The sequence below is a fragment of the Apaloderma vittatum genome, unplaced genomic scaffold, assembly GCF_000703405.1.
Source record: "Apaloderma vittatum isolate BGI_N311 unplaced genomic scaffold, ASM70340v1 scaffold18030, whole genome shotgun sequence".
Lineage (NCBI taxonomy): Eukaryota > Metazoa > Chordata > Aves > Trogoniformes > Trogonidae > Apaloderma > Apaloderma vittatum.
The window spans coordinates 305-27,258 of NW_009695201.1; the positions used below are offsets into that span (position 1 = coordinate 305).

General features: G+C 39.9%; 1 protein-coding gene across 1 annotated transcript in view; it reads right to left on the reverse strand.

The window, feature by feature from the left end:
- The window catches only part of BCAS1 (breast carcinoma amplified sequence 1), a gene marked incomplete at its 3' end in the record, with an annotated part of 32,760 nt that overhangs the window by 192 nt on the left and 5,614 nt on the right, over positions 1-26,954 (reverse strand). The window contains exons 3-8 of the mRNA XM_009870526.1: positions 20,614-21,200; positions 15,117-15,272; positions 14,500-14,544; positions 10,570-10,710; positions 7,758-7,793; positions 7,195-7,423 (exon numbers count right to left, since the gene is read on the reverse strand). Of these exons, the coding sequence (XP_009868828.1) occupies positions 7,195-7,423; positions 7,758-7,793; positions 10,570-10,710; positions 14,500-14,544; positions 15,117-15,272; positions 20,614-21,200 (1,194 nt within the window). The remainder of the gene's footprint in view (positions 1-7,194; positions 7,424-7,757; positions 7,794-10,569; positions 10,711-14,499; positions 14,545-15,116; positions 15,273-20,613; positions 21,201-26,954) is intronic.

The following is a 26,954-nucleotide window of genomic DNA, read 5'->3' on the forward strand; positions in this document are numbered from 1 at the left end:
GGGGTTATTTTGGGCAAGCATTAAGAAAGTGGAAAAAAACACATAAACTTAATCAATGAGGCTTGAGTGTTTGTTTTTCTTTTTTTTTTAATTTTCTTAAAGAGCCTACAATGGAACTGCTTCAGCATTACAGTAAGTTGGTACGTCGTGAACAACCACAGTGTGAATGCGTTCTTAGTGCCATTTTGTCTGTAACGTTTCCTCAGGAATTGGATTCATCCCAATTCAAAAAAAGCAGTGGGATTTTAAGCACTGGTTTAAACTTAAGAAATAGCCTTTCTTGAATTACGCTACCAGTTCCCAGATGCAACAGTTTATATTTGATTATGATTTAAAAAGAAAACCGAAACGTGCCATGAGTAGATGACACTCAGGTAAAACCAGTAAAAATGAGAAAGACCGTACCCAGGAGACCTGCACACAGAAGAAACAACAGGATTAAGTAATGAAAGCACTCCATGGACTTCATTAATTGTTAAAACTCTGTTCAGGACCCTTCTTAGTGCAATGTCCCAGGCAGAGCATTCTCAGGCTGGTCATGTGCACAGCACAAGCTCCTCTTCCCAGTTGCAAAGATATAAATGACTTCTTGAGGTACAAGGTAGTAAAGTAGCTCATCCATTACTTCACTTCACCCCATGGGTCACAGTTACCCTCTTTGATCGTGTTGACCCTCATCTGAGCTCAAGAAAAGCTGCTGGGTATGCGGCACCATTGCCTTTATAAAAGGATTTGGGGTCCCACTGAGCTTTTGTGAACGCCTGGAAAGTTCCTTCTATTGCAATAGCTCTTCAACCAGAGGGATGTGGTTTGTAAATTCCTCTGAAATATGGACCCCCGTAAGATTTATTGATGAATGTCCTGCATGTCTCATTCCACAGCTTTCTCACGGCTATCCTGGGAATGCTCAGTGGGTTTTACCGAACAAGACCTGTGGAGAGCAGACTACATGAAGCGGAGGCACAGCTGGGCAGGAGGTGGAACAGGCATCTCCTCGGCTGACTGTTCTGCCTTTTATAAATGCCCTAGTAAACAACATTCTTCTGTGCCCTCAAGAACCACTAATTAATTCCCATCCCACGGTAACTGTATAAAGAATCATCTTCCTTTCTGCCATAAAAAGAAGCTATTATGCTAATAACCAGGTAATTTAACCTGGAGTAAGTGCTTTATCATTTTGCAGCCTATTGCAGAAAGGTGCAGAACATTGTAAAGGCAGGATAAGTTACACCCTCAGCCTCCACTACTAAATCAAATGGGCACAGTTACCTTTGGTACTGGTATTTCAACAAATGCTACTCCTTAAAAATAGAGCACAGTTACAGCTGAATTGTTTACTATGGTTACTCTAGGAAAGAACTGCTGTAATCTCAAAATGGTATTTCAAAATTTTTACATGTATGTATAGGAACTCATGTAATTCATAACCATAGTTATTTTGACCTAATTAATTTTAGCCACATAACATGAGAACAATTTAAAATACCAACGGTTCAGCCCAGACCCAGATCTTGACTTCAAGAGTGACAGAAACCTGATGTCTCCTCCAGCAGCAGCTTACAGTACCTCTGCCCTCATATACTTTTCCAGTTGTCAACTTGGTGATTCCCATATAGTATCCTTGAATTAATAGCTCTTGATGGATTTTTTCTCCATAGAAATTCACCTGAATATTTCCTTAGCTTATATAAATTCCTGACATCCAGCAGCATCCTGTGGCAAAGAATTCTACAGCTAAAGTATGCATTTTATTTTTTGAAAAGTACTTTTTGTTTGTTACCAGGTAATTTTATTTGATACTCTACTGCTTTTATTTTGAGCAACAACTCATCTTTCCTGTTCACCTTTTATGTTACAGTAGCCATTCTGTATGCTGCTATCATCTTACTTTCTGCCAACTCCTTTCTGAGCCAAAAAAAAAATATTTCTAATTTATGTAGTTCTTTATACAGAAACTATTCAATATACTTATGCATTTTTCTCTCATTATTATACCTTTTAGTTCTGTCATGCTTTTTGAGTTGAAGGGGCCCCACATGCAAGATGGGGACTCACCTCGGACTTCTACAGCAGCATGAGGGACTTTGCTTTGTTCTTGACTCCTCTTTTGTGGAACAAATGAATATTTTGGGGGTGGCATAGGGGAAGAGAATGATGAGGAAATAAATATTCCTTGTCTCCTGCTGCCTGAGATGGCTGCAGCACAGCCTGCATCCCCATGGAATCATAGATTTAATTTATATTTACGAACATTTTGGAGATAATCAATCCATTATAATTTTAATCTATATTTCTGCCTATTCACACATACATGTAATCAATTCACCATCTATTTGCTTGAAGGAAATGATTCATTGTGTGAGTTGAAACAGTGGCTCAATAAAGCAGCAGCCTAGCTTCTGGGAGCTCATCACTCAAAGATTACAGTTTGGGATCACATTACTGCTGCGCTGGTACAGCTGCAGCCCAAATGAGTTTTGTCTCTCCAGCTATGTCTGTGCAATGGCGTTAGTGTCACTACTGATAACAAATGCATCCTGGGGCAAAATGCCCAACTCTGAAAAGCACTGTCTATTTAAATAAAGCAAAGAGCTAAGTGATAGTCAGCTGTTCAGCGAGATTGATTTGTTTAAAGCAATCAATGACCTTTTATACATATCTTGATGGATTCCATAGGAGGCTTTAGGAAAGTTTCAATCCTGTTTTAAGATACCTTAATTTTACTTTCTTTTTCTTTTCTTAAACTTAGTTATCCAGTGTAATTACTTTAACTAGGCATAACAAAGTTGTTGCAGAAGTTAACTCCTTATAAAGTGCATCCACTGAAGTTGCTGGATTCATGGGTCCGAATTCTGCCTCGTTTCCTTAAACACAAATTGAGACAAATTCAACCTCAGTCAGAAGCTATTGTTTCGAACCACAAAAACAGAAGTGCTGTTGGGTTATTTTATTTTTGTTTTCTTAAAGGCACTCTGCCAAGTTTATTTCAAGATACAGTTGTTCGAATGAAGATGAGCACCATCCTTTGTTCTTCCTATTACAGAAAAACCTTTGTTTTCTTTGCCAAAATAATATTTTATCTTTGCTAGTTATGTTTCATAAGAGGATGTTACGAGGCTCCTTATTTTACAATGTTTGGGAAGCATTCTTCCATTTCTTAAATGATAGTATCCCTAATTTTCTTCTAGTAATATGCCTACTTAAAACACTTGTGGTGGAAATTTGAGTCTATTCTGAGTAATCTTCTGGTTCTTATAAACGCTCCTACTGTTTTGGGGAACTATTACTACACCATTTTTTAATCTAGGTTCCTGACCATACAAATTGTTGTCTTATGAGAGTGTAACTTTGTTTGTGACCTGGATAACTTTGATAGGAATTTTCCTTTTGCTTGCTGTAGCTTTCCTCAAAACTGAGGTAAATGCTATACCCCAGCTTTGATCTTGTGCAAGTCTGAACCGGCACTCTCCACTGCATTTCGGTAGATGCAAGGAACTGTTCTTCTTTTTCCTGGGCCATACCTTCTTTACAAAGCAGTTTTAATCTTAGCAATATAAAATGCAACCTTTTGCGCGACAAATTTCCACTTAAATGAGCAGCTGTGCTCGAGATCTGTTTCCACTGCTTGCAGCCTCACAGGCTGGAAGCGGGGAAGGTGGGAGAGACTTTAACCCATTGTCCCACCCTCTCGTGCCAATACAAAGGTGACAGAGGTGGCTGCAGTTAAGGCAGCTCAGCTTTAGCCATCAACATGCTCCTGGATCTCCACCCTGAAGTCCCCTGTGACCTGCAGCTGATCAGCAGATCTTGAGCTGTAGCAGCTCAGACAATTAACTAATTGGTGTTAACCACTGCCAGCTTGTGGTTAAACCGCACTGGTCTGTAAAGAGCCAAGGAGCGTGGTTCTGACTCACAAGTCCTACTGGTTTTCTTCGCTGGGTTGAGGAGAATAAGGCCCCTCCCTGCTGTGAGGATGGCAGCGATGCCAGCAGGCACATTGTGAGGCGGCCCCAAAAGCCCGTTGCTTTGGTCACCCTCTGCACTCCCTCATCCATTTACCCAGCAAAAACCGACCAGATTCTCCATCTCTTCTGCCTGAGAAGTGGCATATTCCAGGATGGGAGCAAGTAAACTTGGGAACTTGATAAGCCCTGGGTGATTTTAACATTTATCTCACACACTCTACCCAAATATTTATCTTTGCTTTCCTATGGCAGAGAATGGTTGCAGGCTCAGCAATAAAAAGTGTTATTCTGCTTCACTTAATAGCTAACCAGTTTGCTGTTTGTATTATCAGTGCATAAATATCCCTCAGTAAAAAGGGCATGATTTTTCTGTGTTTGCATGGCAACAGAATTGCAATGGCTTAAAATTCTAGATTTCAAAATGTATCTGCTTTTATAGATAATTCACAGAGCAGTCTAAATAATACTTCCTCAGTCACTTTCCTCCATCATTTACTGGCATGCTTTGATCAGATATAAATGAAGCATCATGTTTCTCTGCCCGGATCAGATATCTACAAGGTCTTGAAACCAAGTTTCCAACACAAATATGTGAAATTACTAACTGTAATTTTCTATTAATATGCTTTAGTATTTGAAAAAAAAATGGTAGCATGGTAAACATTTGAGTAACAGTTATGAGAATTCTTGTGCAGACTGATCATGAAATGGGGCGAATACAAAGTGGCTTCCATCTGAGGAGTTGAATAAGGATATTTTTTTTCTCTTACATATTTATTTGTCTGTAGTCAGAGCGGCAGCATTAGCTGCCATGTGCTGACAGGCACTTCATTAGCTTTACTTTGAAGTGAAAGCTCATCAGAAGATAGATATTTAAGAGACTGCCTGGAAAGAGAGATGCTGGATCTGAATCCTGGATCCATTGAGTGTTGTGGTTGCTATTTGTTACTTCAAAAGAAAAGCTATGCATGACTCTGAATTATACACCTATTTAAAGCAGTTGCCAGCTTCGATTCTTCATCCTAGCAAAAGGGCATTGCATTAAGTATGGCAGAGAGAAAGATAAAATCACTGCAGAAAAAAACCCTGACAGAATCTTCAAACCAAGCTGAATTTGTGGCCAGCCTGTAGTTTAAGGACTTTTTTTTTTTTTATCTATCCTCATTTTTTTTTAGCTTCAAGCTGACTGAGTCAACAGCGTCTTTCATCAATGGAAATGTAATATGATTGTATGTCAAGAAAATCCAGCAAAGCAACATTAGCTTATAGGTAAGAATTTAATGCTCAAGCACGCAGATTTTTTTTTAATTCTTAGGACCAAATTCAGTTCTCTACTGCAGAAATTTACTCAAAAAAACTTGCAAAAACATTTGGTCTCAGCACAATTCCAGGCCCAAGAAGTTCTAGGTAAGCAGAACTGGGCTCATTTCACAACATTCAGATTTCACAAACTATTGTAGTTCCGTGCATTTGCATAAATAATATAACTAGCCCTTAATATTTTTGGTAGCAACCAAAGCCTGCTCAGAGCTACAGGGAGTTCTCTACACTTTCCATTCGCTGAGAAAGCAGATGACGATGATGTAGGGTAAATTAAAACCAGCATCATGAACAGAAATGAAGAATAACTGATACAAAGTTTATATCCCTGAGATGTTTGAGATCCCAGGACTTCACATGAAGATTGTTAAAAGGTTAAGAAAACATGGGGTAGGTAGGTAGCCCCAGTTTATCTTAGCTATAATATCAGGTATGGGGAGCTAATGTTCACTGTAGGCAGAACCTACATTATACAGAGAAATAAAATATCTGTAACTACATTAGTTTGGGTTACTCTTTCAAAATAGGTTTTGAAATCTTGCCAAAATCTTAATGTTTAAGAAAAAACCCCAAAACCAAAAACCAACCAACCAACCATCCATCATCACCAATTTCTTCTCCACAGGAGTAGTTTTCACTATTTTTCTGCAAGAAAATATCCCCTACTTACATACTTTTTGAAACAGAAAAGTCCTTATTACTTCATTATGAAATTACTGAACTTCAGAAGAGATTTGTGACTCTCAATTTTACACTGAAACTGCATACAACCAACTGCCAAAAGGCCTCTCTTTTTCTTATTTCATCCTGATGTTCAGCATACATCCTGCCTCCCATCTGTTTTCAAAAAGCCAGACTACTCAGAGGAGGTTTCAGTAGCAATATTAGCTATATAAAAAACCTTCCTCTCCTTCTTCACAACTTTCTCCTCATTCTAAGTACCTGATTCACCCAGTTTCACAGGAAAGTAAGTCCCAGGTAACAAATGTTTCAAGCCTAGATTGTTTTTAGGCATGTTTACTCTGTAAATATCTAAACATCTTAATTAAAAAAAGAAAAAGTAACTAGCATACCCAAACTGTATCTCCCGTATCACTGCTCAGTAGGGAAAATACAACTAAAGAAACTGCAGGACTAGTCACCCAGCATCTGTGTTTGGAAGCAGTTCATCTCTGGGATTTGAACTTGAACAGAAGCCCAGGAAAGCACATATTCAACATGCAGTGATTCAGTGACGTTTAATACAGCTCATCTCTTAAATGAAGCAAGAAAAGAATTAGCCTTCAGCTGATAAATCCCTAAAGACTATGGAAACAGCAACTGTGTTTTCAAAGTTAGTCTAAATTTTAGTTAAATCATTATTTAGTCTGCGGAAAAATGTGTCTTCCTAAGCAATTGACCTCAGTCCCCACACTTAAAGACTGATCTGCTCTGGTATGAAACTTTTTTTTGCTGAGTAAGAACCATCAGATTTCAGGTTTTCAGACATTTAGAAGCAAACAGTTCTCATAAAAATTAAATGTGTTTTTTTTTAATAGCAATATCTCTGTTAATGATATAATTTTGTAAAGAAAGCTATAATCTCTGTGGGATTTTTAACAAGTATGTTAAATTGACAGACAATAACATTCCTTCTTCCATAACGTTATTAAAAATATAAATACTACAGACAGGTTTAAAGGACTATGGTTTATAAGATTCTCTGCAGGAGTCTAACTGCCGTTATTAGCCATGTGCCTACATGACTGCCCAAGCTCACGTATGCATTTGTGTGCACATGTACCTTGTTTATGTCCCTCACGCATTTAGCACAGGGGATATGCTCAGATTTGCAGATTTCACTGCTTTACTGTAACTTTGTGCCTGGCGATAGCTCTGCGTGCTGTGTGAAGACAGAGCTGGGATGGACCAGCTCCAAAATCCAGACATACCTTTTTCCAGAAGAGCTTGCTCAGTGGCATAGGGGTGGAGGATGCTTTCTCCTTGGTCACCTCTCTGGGGACTTCAGTGGCCACCACCTGCTGCTGCTGGGCTGCAGGCTCAGGGGCTTTTGTACTCTGCTTAGTGGTCTGCGGCTCTTGAGAGGAAGGGACATTTTTGTCTGATTTTACAGCAGTAACAGGCTGCTGTTCGGTGCTCTAGAACAAAACATGAACACGTAGGTTATTGGAAACATGTGACGGACAAGATACTCGCTGCATGCTCAGGCAGCACCTGGTGCAGGTGCGTGGCGGACCCCCACTGCACGGAACATGCCAGGCAACAAGGTGCAGCCCACGAGCTGCATCCTGTCCTTTCCAATGAACTAATGTCTCGAACAGAGGAAAAGAGTTCCAAAGCAACCCACCCTTTGTAATAGAGATGATTAATTGATAAAGAAATTAAAACTGTCGTTGAGATTGAAAATGACAGTGAGAATAATTACCCTCTGACGGCATTATTCACACAGATAACTCAAATCATCCTACTCACTTTGGTATTAGTTGTCTGTTGGGTCTCTTTCGCAGCCTGAAGGGAAACAAAACACAAAGACAAGTCTGTCTCTGGCAATGTCAGCGCTCACACAGTTCAGGAATTGTCTGTGTCACAAATTATTTTTATTTTTAGTGAATGTTTGTGAAAAGTCCTGGCTCCCGCACCATGGAAACTGATCCCTGGCAGAGGCGAGGCTGCCTGGAGGGAGCGTCAGCTCTCAGCCTTCTACCTGCAGCAGCACTGCAGCCTTGAGTAGAATTGCTTTGCGCTCATGCTGCTGCACTTGCAGTCCTCAACTTGCTCTTAAAAATATGTGTATTTACATATGGATTCCCATTTTCTTCAGGGTTTAAAATATTGGCAGAGATTTTTCTGGACTGGGGCTGCATGTGTGGCTTTCAGTGCACACGTACAAGCCAGAGCTGGATCTTTTCCGCAGGTGGATTTACACACCAGACCGGGATGTGCTGCCATCACCTTCAAAGTGGGAAATTCTGCTTTCTGGGATACGAGACAGGCAGATGACTGCCTGGAAGTGAAAGGGCACAGAACAGCAGTGGTTTGCTGAAGAGCAGCAAGCCAAAAACTCAAGTAACTGTGAGCCCAGCACCCCTGGGTTTAGGCAGCCTGCCACATGCTTTGGGTATTTCTTGAAAGAATAGGTGAGTTATTCTGCAGGAGCCAAGAATGTCTTTTTGTGGTTAGCTCTCATGAACAAGGTCCAGAGCAAGTGGTAAGAAATGGTGTAGTGCCACAAGGTGGCTTCAATACTAACGCTGAAAATACGGGATTAACTTTTCTGTTTCAAGTAAAAAATTCATCAATCAGTATAGTTATTCTACATAACTGGCATGCGCTGCCAGGCAAATACATGTGATAGGAATAAAAGACCAGATAGGGACCCCACTGTCAAATGCCATCCAGACTCAGTCTGTGAGATCAAATGGCCAAATCACATTGCATCAGCTTATGTTATAGATCTTTATTTAAACGCGGGCTGCTATTGGGAAAAAAGCATTCACAAGTTTGGGTAATGTTAGTATTCAGGTAGACACAAAACACTGAAAAACAATGTTTCTGTTAACCTAATAGTCAATCTATTCTTCACTAAGGTACAGAGAAGCAGATTTTTTGAAGACCTGCAGTGAAAGAACTTGCGGAGGAGAAAAAGAAGTGCTCAGAAATAAATATGAACATATATTAAATTGATGATTTCAAATAAAGGATTTCATTACCTATTCATCTGGTTGATATATCATGCTAAGGCATTTCAAGTGAAAAGAGAGAAACAAAACTATTTTATTTTTAACTAGAGGTGATAACTTCAGGCTTGCTTGTCACATCAGTGCTCTGATTTGAAGTTCCACTTTCAATCAGCCTTACAAGCAAACTGTTGGCATATTTTAGTCCATCATCATCTCCTCTATTCTTAAAATGTCATAAATTATACCTCAGTTATTGCTTCTGTATTTTGTATGCAATAAACTTAGAAACAAACAAACAAAACCTACATAAAAAGTAATGACATTTTAAAAGACAGATTTTATTGGTGTAAAGTGTTGTATTCCTTCAAGATAACTGCTTTCATTCCAGACCAAGTCTTTAAAAGTCTATCAAATAGCCCTTAAAAAATGCTAGCCAGATACATTTTTTTTACCAGGAAGGCCTAATTCATTATGAACAATTTATAACTTAATCGTATTAAATATCAAAATTATTAACTATCAATGTAGTATATTCAAGACGAGATCCTAACTTTAAGCTGTTGGCAAAAACTGTAGACTTAAAACCATTGGGAAGATTATTATTCCTTCAGTAGTAGGCAGATGACATTTTTGTCTCCAAAATGAGACAGTGGAAAGAACATTTTTATTTTGAAGAAATGCTAAAGAACTCCCTTTGCTTTGTGCCCTTGACTATAAAGCCCCCTACTCACCAGAAATTCCATGTGGGTGTTTTGAGTGAGCATTAAACATTAATTACTTTCCTCCCCCAGCATAGGGGTCTCTGCTGCATTCTTTGGGCTAAAAAGCTACAATTCTCTGCTTGCCTGCCACAGAACATCATGACAGATTATCTTCAGAGAATGCAGAAATGCCCAGATATGGAGCTCAGACCAAAAGTTTCCAACATTTTTTTATAACAAAAGTTAATGCCCCCTGAAACAAAAATTTGCATAAAAAGGTGTGCATTTTGAGCAACTTCAAAGTATTGTTGAAAACCAGACTTTTCCCCTCCAAAGAAAACTTAGATTTCAATCATCAACTACTTTTCGTGTTTTCAGTGAAAATTAACTATTTCTGAAGAAAATTCCATGCTCAAACCTTCTCTGTGCTGTATTAGATGCCTCAGTTCACCAAATCAGCAATTTTAACCACATGACAGTGCATATTAAGGCAATGTGGGTCATAAAGCCTTACGTACAGTTGGCTTGAGCTCTTAAACCTGCCCTACAATTGCAGGTACTTTTCACATCCTCATAATTCATTGTTTCTCAGTATCTTTTCTTTTTTTTTTCATTTTAGGTGGCTGGGGAGGTTTAGTCAGCATTAGTGAGCGTAACTGGGAAGCACGTAGCAGTGGAGGTTAGAGGAATAGTTTCAGAATCCTGAATTCACAGATGGTATAAGAGAGAAATGTTGTACATGAAGATCATTTTCATGGCGCTGGGCACAGAAATGCTCACGCCAGCAGTTTTGAGAGCACTGCCCAGATGCTAATTTCAGTTACCAATTAAATAACTTTGCTCTCTGACAGGAGCCATCTGTTACTGCTCAGGGTTCTGCTCATGCTAGAGTTTCATACAGACCTTGTGCCTAAAGAGTTTACTAAATGTACTGTGTCCTAGCTTGGGACTCTCTGCCTTCTTTTTCTTGGCTCCTTTCGTTTGGGATTCTGCCGTTGTTTTCGGAGCAGGCTGCCCACCATGGCCTTTTTCCGCTTTTGATCCCTTTTGTACAACATGTGAAGTTGAGTACTTACTGCAAAGTTCTTATTTGGTTCAGGAAAGACATTCAAACACTCAAACATCTAGTATTAGAAACAAACATTCCCTTTTGTGCCCTGCACAACAACTTATGTTTTCTTCTGGGTCATTACTCAGTTCTCCTCAGACTTTCTTTCATGTGAGCAGTGAAATAAGTATGAAAGCTAAGGCAATCCAATTGTTGGCTCAGAATTAAGCCACAATTTGCCCCCTAAAATTTTCGTTGAGACCCAAATCCCACAGACAGAGACTGCTGTATTTTAAATTCATGCATAACCAAATGATTTTAGGATATATAATTTTAAGATAGGCAAATATAAACGTCTTTGAAAATATCTTCAGTATTTTTATTGCAGTATTATCAGCACTTTAAAATGTTTTGCATAAGGCATTATTTAGGAAAGGGGCAGGATGAATATTCATGAGCATACATAAAATATTTCAAGTTTGCTCTAGTGTTCATGGAATTAGAAATTCAAGCATAAGGAAAATACTAATGATAGACTGATACTAAAAAGTGTTGAATGAGCACTGCTTCATTCTAAATATCTGTAGGAGACACTTGTTTTGGGAATCATCATCGACTGATGTTAGAGACCGGATCTCTAAAAAGCTAGGCAACATATTGAAAAATCCACTGAAAAGGGTTATAAAATAAAGAACCATTGATAGATGTCTGTATGGGAAAAAACAGTATCAGGCTATTTTTAGAAAGTAGTGGGGGACTACTTGCAGCTCAGTGCAGGCTAAACTACGCTGCATAGAGTAGAGGTGGGACTGTTCAAATACATGCCTTTTCTAGGAGTCTTGGAAAAACTTGAGTAACATTTGCTAAAATGTTCCATTTAACTTTTCATAGCGTTGGAATTTTTTTTTAAAAGTCTTAGTTGCAGTACTTCCTCAAAACTTTACTTTTCAAGTCACTATTGCTGTCGTCCCTTCCCCCTGTACAGTCTTCGACACAACCCTCTGAATTTATCAGTGCAGGAAAAAAAGGTTAAGTTTTCATGTTATGAAAAATAGGGATTTTTTTCCCTTCCTTCTCCACTATTTTCATCTTTTCAGTAATAAAAAAGGAGGAGGGGCACTAAGTTAAAAATAAAAAGACAGTAAGATCCCTTTGATAATCTAGTACAAAAATAACATAATATTTTTTACTTACTACTTGCCAGTATCCTGAATTTCATTCTGCTCAATTTATTGCCTGACTTAATTAAGAATCAGGCCAATCTATAGTGAAGAAATATAAAGCTTAAAAATTGTATTTCAATGACAAATGACTGAAGTATTCATCCTTTGAGTAATTAGCTTGTCCCTTTGCAAGCTTCTTTCTGTTTCCTTTTAGACTTGAACAAGGCAAAAATAAAATCTTCCAACCAATGACAAGCTTCAAAATGAGTTCCAGGAACTACAGAAGCATAAAGAGACCCAAACTCCTCAGAAACAATCAGCCTACAGTATTCACAAGGTGAGATACCAAGCTGACCACAACTCATAGGGTAGGAGGAAAAGTCCAGAGTACAGAATGTAACACGTGTGACTATGTGAAGTTGAGATCTTGGTCTCAAGGCTGCTGCATTCCGTGCAGTTACCTGCTTCCTACAAGCTCTTTGTACTGACCATTCTTTGCTGCGGTGCCCTGTGCCGTTCTCTGCATTCCCAAAAGTTCAGTGGTGCAGGAACAAGTCAGGATCTGCTACAGAAGGGTCACACAGGGGTGGTCTGGGGCAGATCTGACCCAAACCCTACGTTGGTTAGCGTAAACATGCAGAGGATCAAATAATCCAAGGACGTGTGACTCAGGTCATATCAAACTCCTGTGTTTACACGGATGAAATGACCATTGCTAAGGGTGTGCCTGGGCTGCTGAAAGCGTACGTGTCTCCAGTGAGCTGATGAAAGCCCGTGGCATCGCTGGTGACAGCTTGTGCACACCTCTGCTGGGCTCTGCAGAGCTGGAGTGGGCTCTGGCTGTTCCTGAGATTTATTAGAGAGCTTGTCTGTCGTCTCAGCCAAGGGAGAGCTCTGCTGAGACTCTGGGAATGCACCAGCCCGGGTGCCGTAAAACCCGGCTCCTGCCTGCAAAGGGAGCAGCCAGAATGAAAGCAGGAGCAGGACTCAGGGGGCCCATTCAGAAGCCTCTCAGTGCTCAGGAGAGGGTTAAACTGTACTAAGGGGAAAGCCTCACCAAGGAACATAACCTTACCATGAAGACAGAATTGGTTTCTCGGGTAAAAAAAACCACAACTACCATTATTTTATTACACGTAGCAGCTGAAAAGTCTGCAGCTTTTTCTCTGTGACAATTGATAAATTAACCTTTTCAGCATTCCACTTTAATACAGTGGAAATGTCATTATTTGTATCAGGAAGACAGTGAACATAAAGGAATTTTGCATTAAAAACCAACTCCCATTTAACCTCTTTATAAAGAGCTGGCATATCCTGCTAGTTATCTGGATTTGTTTACCCTCACAGGCGTGATAGCAAACCAAACGCAAACAGCATATTTGTTTCCGAATTACAGTACGCCCACACCAGTAGTCACCTGTTATAGAAGCACATGGGTGCACGCTATAAAGTCAGGTATGTAAACGGGACTGAACAACTGGATTTTTCAGAAGTTGTTGAAAGAGCTACAAGTCTCACTGAAAAAATGCAGTTTGGTAACTACCTGTTGTGGATATCTGTCTAGCCCTGGTTGACGATTTCCAGAATTACTGAGCTATAGCTAGGAAGCTATGTGTATACTGCATGTACTCGCCAAGCTTTCTGGAAAGACTGATATAATAATTTTAGTACCAGACTATGTGTGTGTATATATATGTGTGTGTGTGTGTATACATATACATATATATATATGACAAAAAGGAAAAAAAAAGAGGATAAAAACCAAAAATGTTGATGTGATTTTGGCTACCTAACAGTGACATGGAAAGACTGTTTCCTTTTTAGAGCTTTATTCTTTATGTGTTAATTAAATTTTATCACAGGCATTGCAAGCAAAAACTTCAGTTATTATAGTCATAACAATGTGTAAGGACATTTTGTCTGGAAGTTCCCAGTTATGTAGACAGTGATATGCCTGTAAGCCATTGAAATACTAGAAGATAGAAGGCAGTTTAATACAAATTATCTCACTTCTGCTTCTGTTGAAACTATTGTAAGCTTTGACACAGGAGAAAAGGGGAAAAGAGACATCTTTAGACATCTACGTTTTTCGCTTCTAGAAGATTGTTTTCAACTTACAACTTTTACAGTTTTGTTTTTTCCACAAGTTTGTTAAATACGCTGGATCAATCTGATATTTTCAATATCTCTAGAAGCAAATGAAAGCCATAATAATGGCAGCTCCAAAGAGAGATAAAGGAGGCATGCATACGCACAACTGGAAGTGCAAAAAGAGAAGCTTGGCACAAGTCTACCCGCAAATGGAGTTTTTGGTTGACTCAGGAGGATTTCTCTGCAGGGACCCACAGTTTTAGATCAAGGACAAGTCCAAGTAACAATCAAAAGCATTACCAGGTCATCATCAACCTTGCTGAAAATGCTACAGTTCAGATCTTGATTGCAACCTACGGTATGAAGAATTGCACTGTTTATTCTCATCTTCCTTCATAGTATCTTTCCTCTGAATAAATTTGAAATTGCTATTTGAAATATCATCAGTCGAGGAAAAAGCAAAGCAATGAAAATGAAATACCCATGTCAAAACAATCTAGCAACCACTAACAGAATGAGGAATCTGCCTACCTTGTCTTCTGAATCACTTTTGGCTTCAGCTTTGCTTGGGGACACCTTAAACGTATTAGAGAAAAACAATCAATCACACCCAGCTCAGTCTTTCAAAACAGCTGAAAGATCATATGTTTGAAACTAGCATTTTTTTTTTCTAGCACAAAGGTAAAAGAAGTACAAATATTGCTTTCGTCCCCATGTGGGAAAATTTGTTATACAAATATTTCTCAAGAACAACCTGAAGCCAATGGCTAAAATTAAAAATATCAGGACCAAAGATACATTATTCAAGCTTATACACCCAATTAATCCACAAAAAACCGAACTTTTAGAGATATTACAAAATAAACTCTCATCATGCCAAAAAATCCTTAAGACAGCTAAATACCTGAGGGCCTGCAAGCATCTATGCAGAAAAGGAAGTTTCCAGAGTAGGTCATCATCATTTGCTCATAACGGCACGGTACCTACACATCTCTCCATCACTCCCAAGTCATTCTTTAAGGCATCTGTTTGGCTTCATTAATTCTCAGTGCCCGTGACAGTGGACATGTTGCATTTAGCTCAACATGGGATTTTTATAAGCAATCTAAAGCACAGCCTAGAGATGACAAGGAAAGGCAAAAGCTTACCAGTGTTTTAAGGAAACTCATGATGGAGTTATCTGCTGCAGCACCTGGCTGGGAGTTGTCTTGTTTTACCTCTGCCTTTTCAGGTTGTTCAGCAGTGAGACCGTTGACACCTGCCGACTCCTGCCGAAGGTCTTTTTGGTTGCAGTCATCTATCTCCTAAAAAAGGGGGGGGCAGAGTTTCCTCAGTCCTAGCTTGCTTAATTTCCAGTGGAATGCCAAAGTTACATTTGTCACTTGCATTATGTTGCTCAGAGTCACAACCCTAATTCCAACCATACTTCTGCAGCCTACATATTCAGAACAACTGAGCATTTATATATCTCTTTCCCCCCTTTTCTAATATATTCAGCATTTGCCGTTGGTTGGAGGAACATTGTTCTCAGCCACCAAGTATAACAAACACAAGTAAAGTTGCACACGGAATCCCAAACAACACTGCTCTTCCCTTCTCAAGGCTGAACTTCTGATTAGGAAGAAGTGCCGAGATTTTGGCCTTTAACAGCTCCGTATCTGCTTGTATCACAAAAAGATTGCTTCTGATATTCTGGATTCTGCAATTCCAGAAATAATTTTTATCTAGCAAACACAAACATGATTAATAGAAGGAAAAAAAGCAACAACCCAAAGTAATTCTTCCAAGCCAGATGGAGCTGCCTCCTCTCTTCCTGGAATTACAGTTCCCAGAGTCCCAGAATAGTTTTCCAGTGTTCAAGCACTTACAAGTATGTAATTCTAAGTTACTCAGTTTCTGTTTAGACACCTAAACAAGGATCTGGTTTTAGAAAAAAAACCTTCTTGGAACAGTTTTGGAGAGCTTGCTGCCCTTTTATGTTCAATTTGCCTGCCATCGTGGCCATTTTTGCCTTGAGCTTGCACAGGTAAAGCCAACAGAAACGTTGTACAGAGGAGAACAACTTGAGACAAGTCCTCTTGTCCCATTCAGCATTTATTCGTTTATTTTTTTTAAAGTTTAAGAGTACTACATCTGGCTAGTAATGCCTGAGCCTGTTACCAATAACCCTCCTCCCTTCTGTCTGTCTATATTGCAAGTGCAGGGTTAGATCTGTCAAGTATTATTAAAGTAAATTGTGTCTCGTACGATGGTGGCCTCGACTTTGACAGGGAAGTTGAGACATTGTTGAAGGGACAAACATAACAGTGCCATAATTCTTCAGCAGATGTTGTCATCTCCAACTAGTTAGAGAGCAGAACACATCTGGTCACTTAGGAAATAGAGACTAGAAAAGCAGTTGTTAGGCTATTAGATACCCAGATTACTCCAGAGGAAAAATCAGGACAAGAAATAAAACTGATAAACCTGTCCAGGTGCCTCCAGTAAACAGCATCTTTCAATCACTGTCCTTAAAGGCTGCCTGGAGGTCTAAGTGACACCAAGGTTTTTTTTCCTAAACTGCCAATTAGACATAGTAGTTCAGCATGGTTTTTACTAGGAAAAGTTAAAAATAAAATTGTACTATTGAGAACCTTTCTGAGTACTGGGCAATTAACCCCCCCACAATATTTGTATAGGATTTGCTAAGGACATGGCGTTTCTGTAGGTCACTGAAGGAAGAAGTAGACTAAAGATTCATACAGATTTTGAAACTTCAGAGGGCTGATTTGAGCATCAAATGGCAAGTCTCCATGCAGCATTTAAGGAGTTAAAATGCACAAGGTTTTACTTGCAAGAACAGGCTTCTGTCTAATTCTCCACCCACCATTTCCCAAGTTTATGCAGCACAGTAGTTCACAGGGCTTCAACAGGCTATTTAGAATTTTCTTACAAGGGTCTAACACACCACTTTGTCCAGCTGCCAGTTATGGACCAAAGCAGCTCCAAGAACAATATGTCCCATGCAAAACATGCTTCAGCAGCCCTGCTTCCAGGGATGCCATCAAAAAAACTCTGGTCATATGAAAAATGCTGGCTCTGATTAGAGGGGCAACAAAAGGCACGAGGCAAGAGACCAAAGAAACAGTAGGCAGAAGATGTATTGCTAAACAAAACTAGTTTCCTAACTGAGGCACTTGATACTAGCAAACAAAAATAAGCAGACTATTTTTTACAGGCACAAACCCAACTTCTGGCCTTGGGCTGTACTCTTTAAGGAGGAAGAGATCTTTTATCTAAGCACTGTGGCACACAGCTGTTTGCAGCAGCAGATGTTGCCTGGGCCAACTACAGAGGTGACAGCACGAACTGTTCCAGACTATCTCCCTGGTACAGCCACACTTTGTCCTGCAGGCTGTGCAGAGCTTGAGGCATGGCAGCATCCAAAAATTCCTGAACTCCAACCCACAGAGCACAAATGACCCCCTGCTGCAGGAGGAACCCTACTCCAGGAGATCCAAGCCAAGGCTGCCAGCAGCTACCGAGACACAACTCAAATCTGGACTTTGATGGATGCTGTGATACATCTTGTGCTTCTGTGGGAATACGACTGTAGGAAGGAGCACAGACTCAGGCCATCAACATATAAATCAGGGAGAGATAATGTGGAGTCCTACAGTATCATATTTTCAGAGCCATAGTCGAATAACTGCAAAAGTCTCTGTAGCAGCTCAGTGCACAATAGACTGTGTGAAGCCCTGGAGGCAAATAATGAAAGAAAATTCCAGAAATAACAGAAGTCAGTATTAGAAGTTAACAGATACTATGTAAATGTTCAATTCATTTTTCTGAGGAGCCAAATTTGGGAGTAATAAACACCTTAAATAGTTATACTGTAGTTTCAGTTCAGTCATCAGAAAAACATATCAAAAGAATGTATTACTGCCAGCACTTTTGTTTGTATGAATCATGGCTCAGTGAAACATTTCAGGCATATAATTTATCTTTTCTTTGGCTTACATAGTAAATGCTTCATGAATTCATGAATTCTGTCCTTGTTTTAATTATGCTGTGTTCTGAATGTAGTTTTGTAGACCGCAAAAATAAAGAGTGGTTCACCAAACACAGCATGTTTGTGCAGCTCTTAAGCTACAACTGTGGAGCCTCTCTCTTACTTACCAGCAATGCTGTTTGTTTTGTCTTGGCACTCAATTCAGGGAAACTTTGCTTTGCTTTTAGCTTTTACAGATACTACAAGTCATAATCCACCAAAAAAAAAAAAAAAAAAAAAACCGTTGGCAGCAATATCTGTATTTTTAGTAGGAGTATTTGGTAATGGTTTGTAGTTACTACAGTAACAGCAATTAAATTAGACATAGTCATTCTTCCATCCTACATGAGAACTAGCAACTTTAGAGGGAACAGAAGGCAACTGTGATGCAAGGCAGAGCCACAGCCTTTGTTTTAGAAATGGAATTAAAGTTTGGCAGCATATCAGAAGTGTTTATTTGATATATTTTTTCCCAGAAAAGGTCCTTAACTCCTCATTGCCCTCAGCATATATTCCTTTTCATATTTGAAGAATGGAAGACAAAAACTGTAGTCCAGAAATTCAAGGATAAGGTTAAAATATCACTCTCCCCTATGATACAAGTTTTGCCACTCATTTCCATGGAGCAACTTGAACTCTGATTTTGTAAGCCCTCAAAGATTCAGCAGTACAGCTTTAAGCACACAAGTAAAAGATGTACAAGCAGTTCTGTTAAACAGGAGACATGTCCTCAAGCAGGTCCCCAGGTGCCAAAAAAGCTGTGGTGTGTGCCAGGATCCTGCAAACACTTACACATGTACCAAACAACCTACGGCTGATGAGCACCTGGGATTTCCAGATTATTCCCATTAGTGAGGTTCAGGATGTGGATGGGTAAAAGCTGAAGACTGAACAGAATTCAAAATAAGAAAGATAGGCATTATTTACATAAACAAGCTTGATCTGAATGAACAGTACTTCTAGTATGTGTTTGAACTGGGAGAATAAGATTTACATTATTTTGCCCTGTCCCTGACAGTTGCTCGTTACAAACGCTTGCTTTTTCTTTCTTGACATGACTATTTGCTACCAGCAAGAGTGTCAGTCCAACTTGTGGTTAAAGCTACTTCAGACTGTTATTTCATTAGAGTTTCACACTGTACTGCTTCAACAGCACGAACTGTGACCTTCCACTCTCCATAGTCTGCAATCACAGCAAAATAGGAAATTATGAATTTTACAGTTGAATATAAAAGTAACACTTCTTGAGAGCCACAGACAAAACTTATTTTTTGTGTATATGAATCAAAAATACCTGCAGGAATTTACAGTGTTGAAAAGCTTCAATCTTATAAGCTACAAACAGAAGTGCCACTAGGCACTGAATGGATTATTCATTCTGAATTATTCACCCTGTTCTGTTTATGTAGTGAATGCCTTAATATTCTGCTAGGTTGAAACTATGGGTTGTTTAAATGCACATATATAGCTGTCTGAAGTACTAGTGATGGGTGCCACTTTTGAGGGGTGATGGTTCAATATGCAACTGTTTAGTTTTACAAATGAATCTTAATAAAAATATTACAGTTTAAGTTTTATTACGAAATCTAATCTTCAAATTTAAGGAGGTATAGGATAGGAAAGACAAAGTAGAATAGAAATTGAATAGACTTCTGGAGACAACCTGCAATGTCATCATGTGAGCAGTGAACATCTCTTGAACTACGTCTGATGCTATTCAAAGCATTAGAGATCATACAGCAGTCTTACTTGTAAGCCGTTTTTGTAAGGCCAGTAAAAGCAGTTGCTACTAAAATGGCTTTTAAACAGATTGTAATGAGAGGGTCACACAGCTAGTTTCTCCCTCCTGTTCCTTATGTTGGACAGGATTTGAGATAGATCACCAGTCATACCCTCAGTGAAACTAGTAAGAGTTATGTCACTTATCCCCATCCAGGGGATGGACTTTTTCAGTAGTTAGTTACTTGAAAATTAGTCCTATACTATATTTGCTGATAGTAAACTTTGCAGGAAGTGTAAAGTCTACATCATGTATGTTTTCAGCTTCTTTCTTTGATTAGTGTGCTCTCTCAGATAAGTTATTTAATTTCTTATATTCTCATCCTGTAAAATCAATTCCAAGGGACTATGCTTCCTTTAACAAAAAAAAAAAATACATCACAACTGCTAAGAGTGCAAAGATTGCTCCTGCATATTATTCCTTGTTCTGGTATGTGGGGTATGCAACAAGCAGCTATTGCTCAAGAAGAGTGCCTGTTTTAAGAACGGCACAAAACATGTTAGAGAGCTGCTTAAAAACCATCCAATGTCAAACTCCAAGCTCCTAAAGCATAAGAAACAATTTTACTTTCAGGTATTTTTGCTTTTATTTGCAGCTGTCTGCTGTTCACTGTCCTGGCTTGCCTCAAGCACATCGCCACAAGGCAGGCACCAGAGCTATTACCGCTCTGCCATGGGTTCTTCTCCCAAACCTCTATTGAGCCACCCCTGCAATAATTTTAAGAACAACACCGATCCATTCGCCCAGCCATCATGGCATTGAGTTGTCTTGTGCTATTAATATTCCTAAGAGGTTTCATAAAGAGCAAAATGGATATTCCTACTCAAGCACTTGCCTTCCCCAGCAGGACACCGCCTGATGTGCTATGTAGTCCAGCAGCCTCTTGCGCTGTGATGTGCCCGTCGGGGAGCTCCAACGACGTCTGCCTTTCCTCCTGGGGATCAATTTGCGTCTTACTGCTTTCTTTTTCCTTCCCCAGCTTGAAGATCCTGTCAAAGAAGGCTACTTGTCTTGGCTTTGAGGCGGCCACATCCTCTCCCTCAGGTGTCACCGATGCTGTGAGGTCGATGTCACACAGGGATGCTGCTGGTGGGGCCGGGGTCAGGTTTTTATGTGCCCCTTCCTCCCGTGCAGCTGCTGCGGGAACCTCCACCCTGTCACTCGGTGCTTTGTTCGCTCCGGCCGCCTCTGGGCTGACATCAAGTTTCGCCGATCCAAGGGATGAATCCGTCGCTGGGTCTTCAGTACGTCCTGGTACAGACCATGAAAACGCGAAGACAGAGTGGGCTTTTGCAGATGGCAGAGCTCTCCTGGCAGCGCTCCCGAGGCTCTGCCCGCCCGCCTCGGGAACGGGGCTCTGCTCTATTGTCTTCGGGGAAGAAACGGCCGCATTATCCCCTGCAACACTTGCCTTTGCATCCACTACAAACAGAAGTATAAAACAGTAATTATCCAGCACATCCAAGAAGTTATACTGGTTGTACAATTCATCATGGTGATCTCGCTCTTTAATAAACTAATTATGAAACGTGGAGCCTCGGGGAGGACTGCACAGAGGGTGGCTTTTTTAGAGTCCCTCTAGCCTTCCTGTGCTAAATACGAGCTGCTGCTCATCTATCAGACCTGACCGTCTGATTTTCTTTCCTGTCATTCCTCACTGAAATCGGTGCAAGTTTTACATCCTCCACAGTCCCCCTCAGCTGCCAAAGTCAGATAACGGTCCAGGCTTTTGACTGCTTAGCCCAGTGGACATGATGAGGCTATTTTACTTTCCAATTTAAATTAGTGATATGATTTTTGGTTTTGTTTATTCTTTTGGTTTGTTTTTTTTAAATCAATAAAACTTGAGAAGAAGTTTTATATTAATATGTTACACTTTCCTCTGTCAAAGCTAAACATGGGAAAAATAATGGAAACCTCGAGCACTGATTTTGTTTCCTGGCTTGCTGAACTTCCCACAGGGCTTTGCAGTCGTGACTTACTTCATTCCTTTTTCCAATGCTGTTCCTGGCCTGGCTGCCTACTCTCCATAGTGCTGTTTCTACTTACACCTCTCCTCTATTGTCTGTAGGTTAATTTTAGCCTGATTTGAATGCTTATAACTCACATCTGAGCCAAACTTTCTATCCTTATGTTTCTGACTCTTTACCCACAAACATTATGGCTCCTAATCACATTACTCCCTCTCTCCAAACTCTTGGAAAAAATTCCCCTTTTGTGTACATAGATGTGAAAAAAAATCTTTCATCTTAGAAGTATATTTTATGACTTTATATTATAATGGCACTTTGATAGTAGGGCTGGGGTAAAAAATCCATGATACTGTATATGCACACAGGAGGAGAAGGCTCCTGCATTACAGAAGACGAAAGAAAGAGGTATCTCTTATATCTGTTTTGTGGATGGGAGACTGAAACACTGATTATGTGGTGTGAAACCCCAGTAAACAAGAGGAAGCCCATTTAGAGGTAAACCTTACAGCTGCCTCTCAGCTTGAGCTTCTCTTCCCTACTTTGACTAGAATGTGTATTTCATTTCCCTGTCAATCATCACCACTTATTTCAGGGATGGATTTAGATCTACTTAATTATAACTGCGAAAAACTGACAGCCTCAAACTCACCTGCTAAATTAGAATTTTCAAATTGTCAGTTTCGGTGTAAAATTGAATTATTTCAAATTATAATTGTAATAGTCTTGTCAATATTGTGCCCTTCACATTTTACTTTAATAGCAATAAAACCCCAGATACCAACAAAATGTGACTAAAGTGCTTGTCTTCCGCAGTACAGACCTTCAGTGTTTAGTTTAATTTTTTAAATTCCTCTTTAAGATCAGGGAAGCAGAACATTTTTAGATCACAGCTTTCAAAACTACCCTTTAGATTTTCACAGCAAAATTACCCAAACTTTCCAACCCTCCCCCTCCAGTGATTTTGCAAGTGCAGGCGCACCCAGCAGTGACATCCCCTTCCCCATGGCCTTTATTTGGTGACTGAGGGTCCCCGCTGGACCCTTGTTTCACAGTTCAGGGTTTGCCCTGACGAGCGGGAGGTAGGAACTCCTGTAAACCCGAGAGATGAGAGGTACAGGAACGTGCCAGCGTGAATCTCAAGTGACTTCACGGGAATCCTTGCCAGCAGTGGCGGCAGCAGCTGATCAAGTGGTGGCAGATTCACAACCGGCGCCAGCATTTCACCAGCTGCTGGGGAGCTGGCTCCTAACTTCTCTTTTTTAATCTGACATTTACTTTCTTATTGTGTTTTGGGCATATGCAAGTGGGCCAGAGTACCTCAGTACAACCCGTTCTGTCCAGGTAAACAGATTTTCACTTCTTTGTGTGCACTCTAGTAGAGAAAATGTCTTTCCCTGGATTCTTTCTGTTACTATTCAGGTAAGAAGAAACACACTGGCAAGAATCCTTTGTCAGTAATATTATTCTGCAATATTTCATGAGCACCTATTTCAACACACTGACATACAAAGGTGCAAATAACTAGCTATTATTTATTCAGCCACTATAAGTTATTTTCCTAAACCTTCTATACTACTATACGAAAAAGAACTGAAGCACTAACTTCTAATTATAGTTGGAAACTTGGAAGGAAGCAAAAAGCAAACCCTTCCCCAGCTAAAGAAAGCAGAAACAATATCCATTGGAAAATAATTGTAATAGCCGCTGAACTTCTGCTTTATGTAAGATAAAAAATTAAACACAGGAAAACTGTCTTTAGTATAAAAATAGGAATATAAGCTCATCATTAAGAAAACCAATGAAACAAAAAGTAGCTCATGAACCTATCAAGCTTCTTTTATCTCTAATTATCATGGAAGGAATGAAAGACCTGGAAAATATCACTAGTGTGAGCTCTGCAGTGTGTCACTTGTGTCAAAACAGTTCAAATTATTTCAGGGAAAATCTCCTCAAGACACCAGGCAAAAAGATCCCACCACTGGAGAGGAGACACTACTATGGTGGGCTGAAGAGTTTGACTCGTGCCATAGTCACAGCAAACTGTGAAGGAAAAAGGTTTTGAAATTGCAGCATTTGGATGAAAAGTGTATGATATTTTTGTTTTTTAAAAGGCAAAGAAGTTTTATTCTTTCCAAAATTATTCCACAATCCAGAGACAGAATTAGGAAGAGAAGCAAAACCTCCCAAATTCTAGGTGAGGTCTTCAAGTAGATCAAAGCTGCTCGCTTTGAATGAGGTTAATAACTGGTCTGCAACTAAAATCAATACACAATTCACAGTACTGCTCTGAGGTTGCATTTCATACTTGTACACAGACATTTTCCTTTTAAGTATTTAACAAAAGACAGTCACACTACAGAAGATTTGTCCTTCCTTTCCCTTCACTTCATCAGGATATGTTAAAAAAGCAATACTACAGCTGCACAAAGTTCCTCTTCTGTAAGAACACACTCAAAATAAGGATTTTTTTTCCTGAAACTTGTTAGATTAGACTGACATTTTTTCCTTGAATTAAGAAAAACGGTACAGAGAATAGTTGTGCAATGTTACGTCAATACCACTTGCCTGCTCAGAAGCAATTACTGACAGACTTTCTCCCCCTTCCTTTCATATCTTTGACTTCTGCATTTTAAGCACTCCCATAGGCTGAGGATGAAGAACAGCACCAAGTTTGCTGGCACAGAAATAAACCAAGTCTGGAGAATTAGCACTGAATTTTTAAAAAGTGCTTAGGTTTTAATAGATGAAGCCAACAAATAAAATATAGTAATGGATGAAGCCTTAAGACAAGAACAGGCTTTAAGCTGGCCATGGGAGCTGCAAATCTGACCATATTGGTATAGAATTACTTCTGTTCATTACCAGACCAAAAGTACCCAGAACCCGACAGGCAGGCAGCAGAGCTCAGAGAGCATTGGTGCAGAATGCCTGCAGCAAAGCACCTATTTCCCCTGTGTTTGGGACCAAAATGCAGCCCTTGACTAGAGGAACGGCACATGTGCACAGGAATCCTGAGGATGCAGCTGACTTAAAAAGGAATTTCAGGGCCACCAGTCTGACAGAAATGAAAAGGCTGTCCGAGCTTTTGTCAGCTGCTTTGCTTTTGCTAATAGTAGGAATAAAAGCGGACTCCAGCCTGGTGCACATCACAGATAGCAGTCAAACTGCCTTAAGTGGGACCAGAAGGAATTCTGCCCAGCACTTCCAGATTGACTTTCCCCTTCCCTCCACTATAAACTGTTTTTGCTGAAGCTTAGTTTGCTCTTTTTATTCCTGGCCTGAGTCATGTACTAGGTAGGCAGCTATTTTTGTTAAATCCTTCAGATGCTCCTTTCCCTTAACCTTTGATCGCTAGTCTGATTTCAGCAGTTATGTGCACCCTCATGTCTAATACTTACTCACAAGGAATATTTTATAAGGTTCTGTGATATCTTACATTGGCAGCTTCTCACCTCTTGAGATATATCCTATTGACTCTCGTAGTGCAAGTAATTTTTAGCTGTTGAACAAGAAATAACTTGAATTGACAAGCTCCTCAGCAGAGACATCTCCTCCTGTAGGCCACTAGCATGCGAACATGCAAGGAGAAAATGTTTTCTGATGTTGTTGCTTTTGAAAATAAAATTTTGGTTTTAAACTGAACTGAGCAAGCTATTACGTACAAATACAGTTTTAGTATCTTTGACTATTTTGAATACAAGACAGTTGCAAACAAATATTTTGCTTAGCAGTATAATTACAGTACCACAGCATTATCTTGTTCCCTGGAGTTCAGTTAATTGTGGAGACAATAGATTTTAATGGCCATGAAGGAACCATTACGGGCTATAAGGCGACATTTGGCATTAAGAAGTCCATCGGTGTAGGCCAGCACAATGGATTATAAAAGCTCCGAACAAGTTAATGCAGCAAATACTAGGGCTAAAAATCTAAATACCTAGCAATAAAGAGTGAATTTTACAATTTACATTTCTGATAAATTTTTTAATATATTGTTGGTTATTTTTTCATTCTGTTATTAAGAATTAAGTTGGTATCATGAGCTACAGAAGGTGTCATATTTTCAGATCGCCAGGTACACCTCGTGTTTGTGTGGGAGACTCCGAAAAACTGTTGTGACAAGATGAAATGACTGAGTTTCCAGAAGCATTAGAGAATTCCAAAATAAGACAGTTTCCCCTTTTCTTAAAGAAAAATTGCACTAATTTTTTTTGTTTCAATTCTGCTCAACAATTCCATGCAAATAAAGTTGACAGTACATTTATGCACTAAGACTAATCTTGTGTCACTAAGTTAACTAGCATTGTTATTTACCTAACAGTTTTAATAATAGAATCATAGAATGTTAGGAATGGGAAGTGACCTCTAGAGATCAACTAGTCCAACCCCCTGCCAAAGCAGGATCACCCAGAGTAGGTCACACAGGAACATGTCCAGGCAGGTTTTGAAAGTCTCCAGAGCAGGAGACTCCACAACTTCTCTGGGCAGCCTGTGCCAGGGCTCCAGCACCCTCACAGGAAAGAAGTTTCTTCTCATATTGAAGTGGAACTTCCTCTGTTCTAGCTTATACCTATTATTCCTTGTCCTATTACTGGGCACCACTGTGAAGAGACTGGCACCTTCCTCTTGACACCCACTCCTCATCCTTCAGTTTCCCAGGCCCAGGGTCAGCACAGGCAATGAGTTCCCACTGCCCATCTGAGGAACCTGCTCTGGGAGCCCAGAACCTTTCCCTTGGACTGGGCTTGTCTTAAGGTCCAGCCTGAACCCTCAATGCTGCTATGCGTAGTATCATCTATTGTTGCTGAAAGGAGTGTCTCCTGTTCTTCAGATAGGTGAAGGCTACAATTACATCACTCCTGAGCCTACTTTCAGCCAGACTAGACTGGCCTGTCTCTCCCAGCCTTTCCTAATAGACCCCAACCACCTTGAGCCATCTCTGCTGGCTTTGTCACTCTAGAACTCAGGGGCCCAAAAACTGGATGTGGCACTGAGGTGTGGCCTCCCCAGCACTGAGCAGACGGGATGGTCACTTGCAGTCTACTGGCCTTGTTCATAGCACTGCCCAGGATGAGATTTGCATTATTCAGGATGAGTGTGCTGGAGGCTTGGTTGCTCTGGCAGCCTGTGTGTCCCCAGCCAGGGCTGATGCCAAGTGTGATGACAACTCACATGCTTAATTTTGCATTTCTTGTTGAACTCT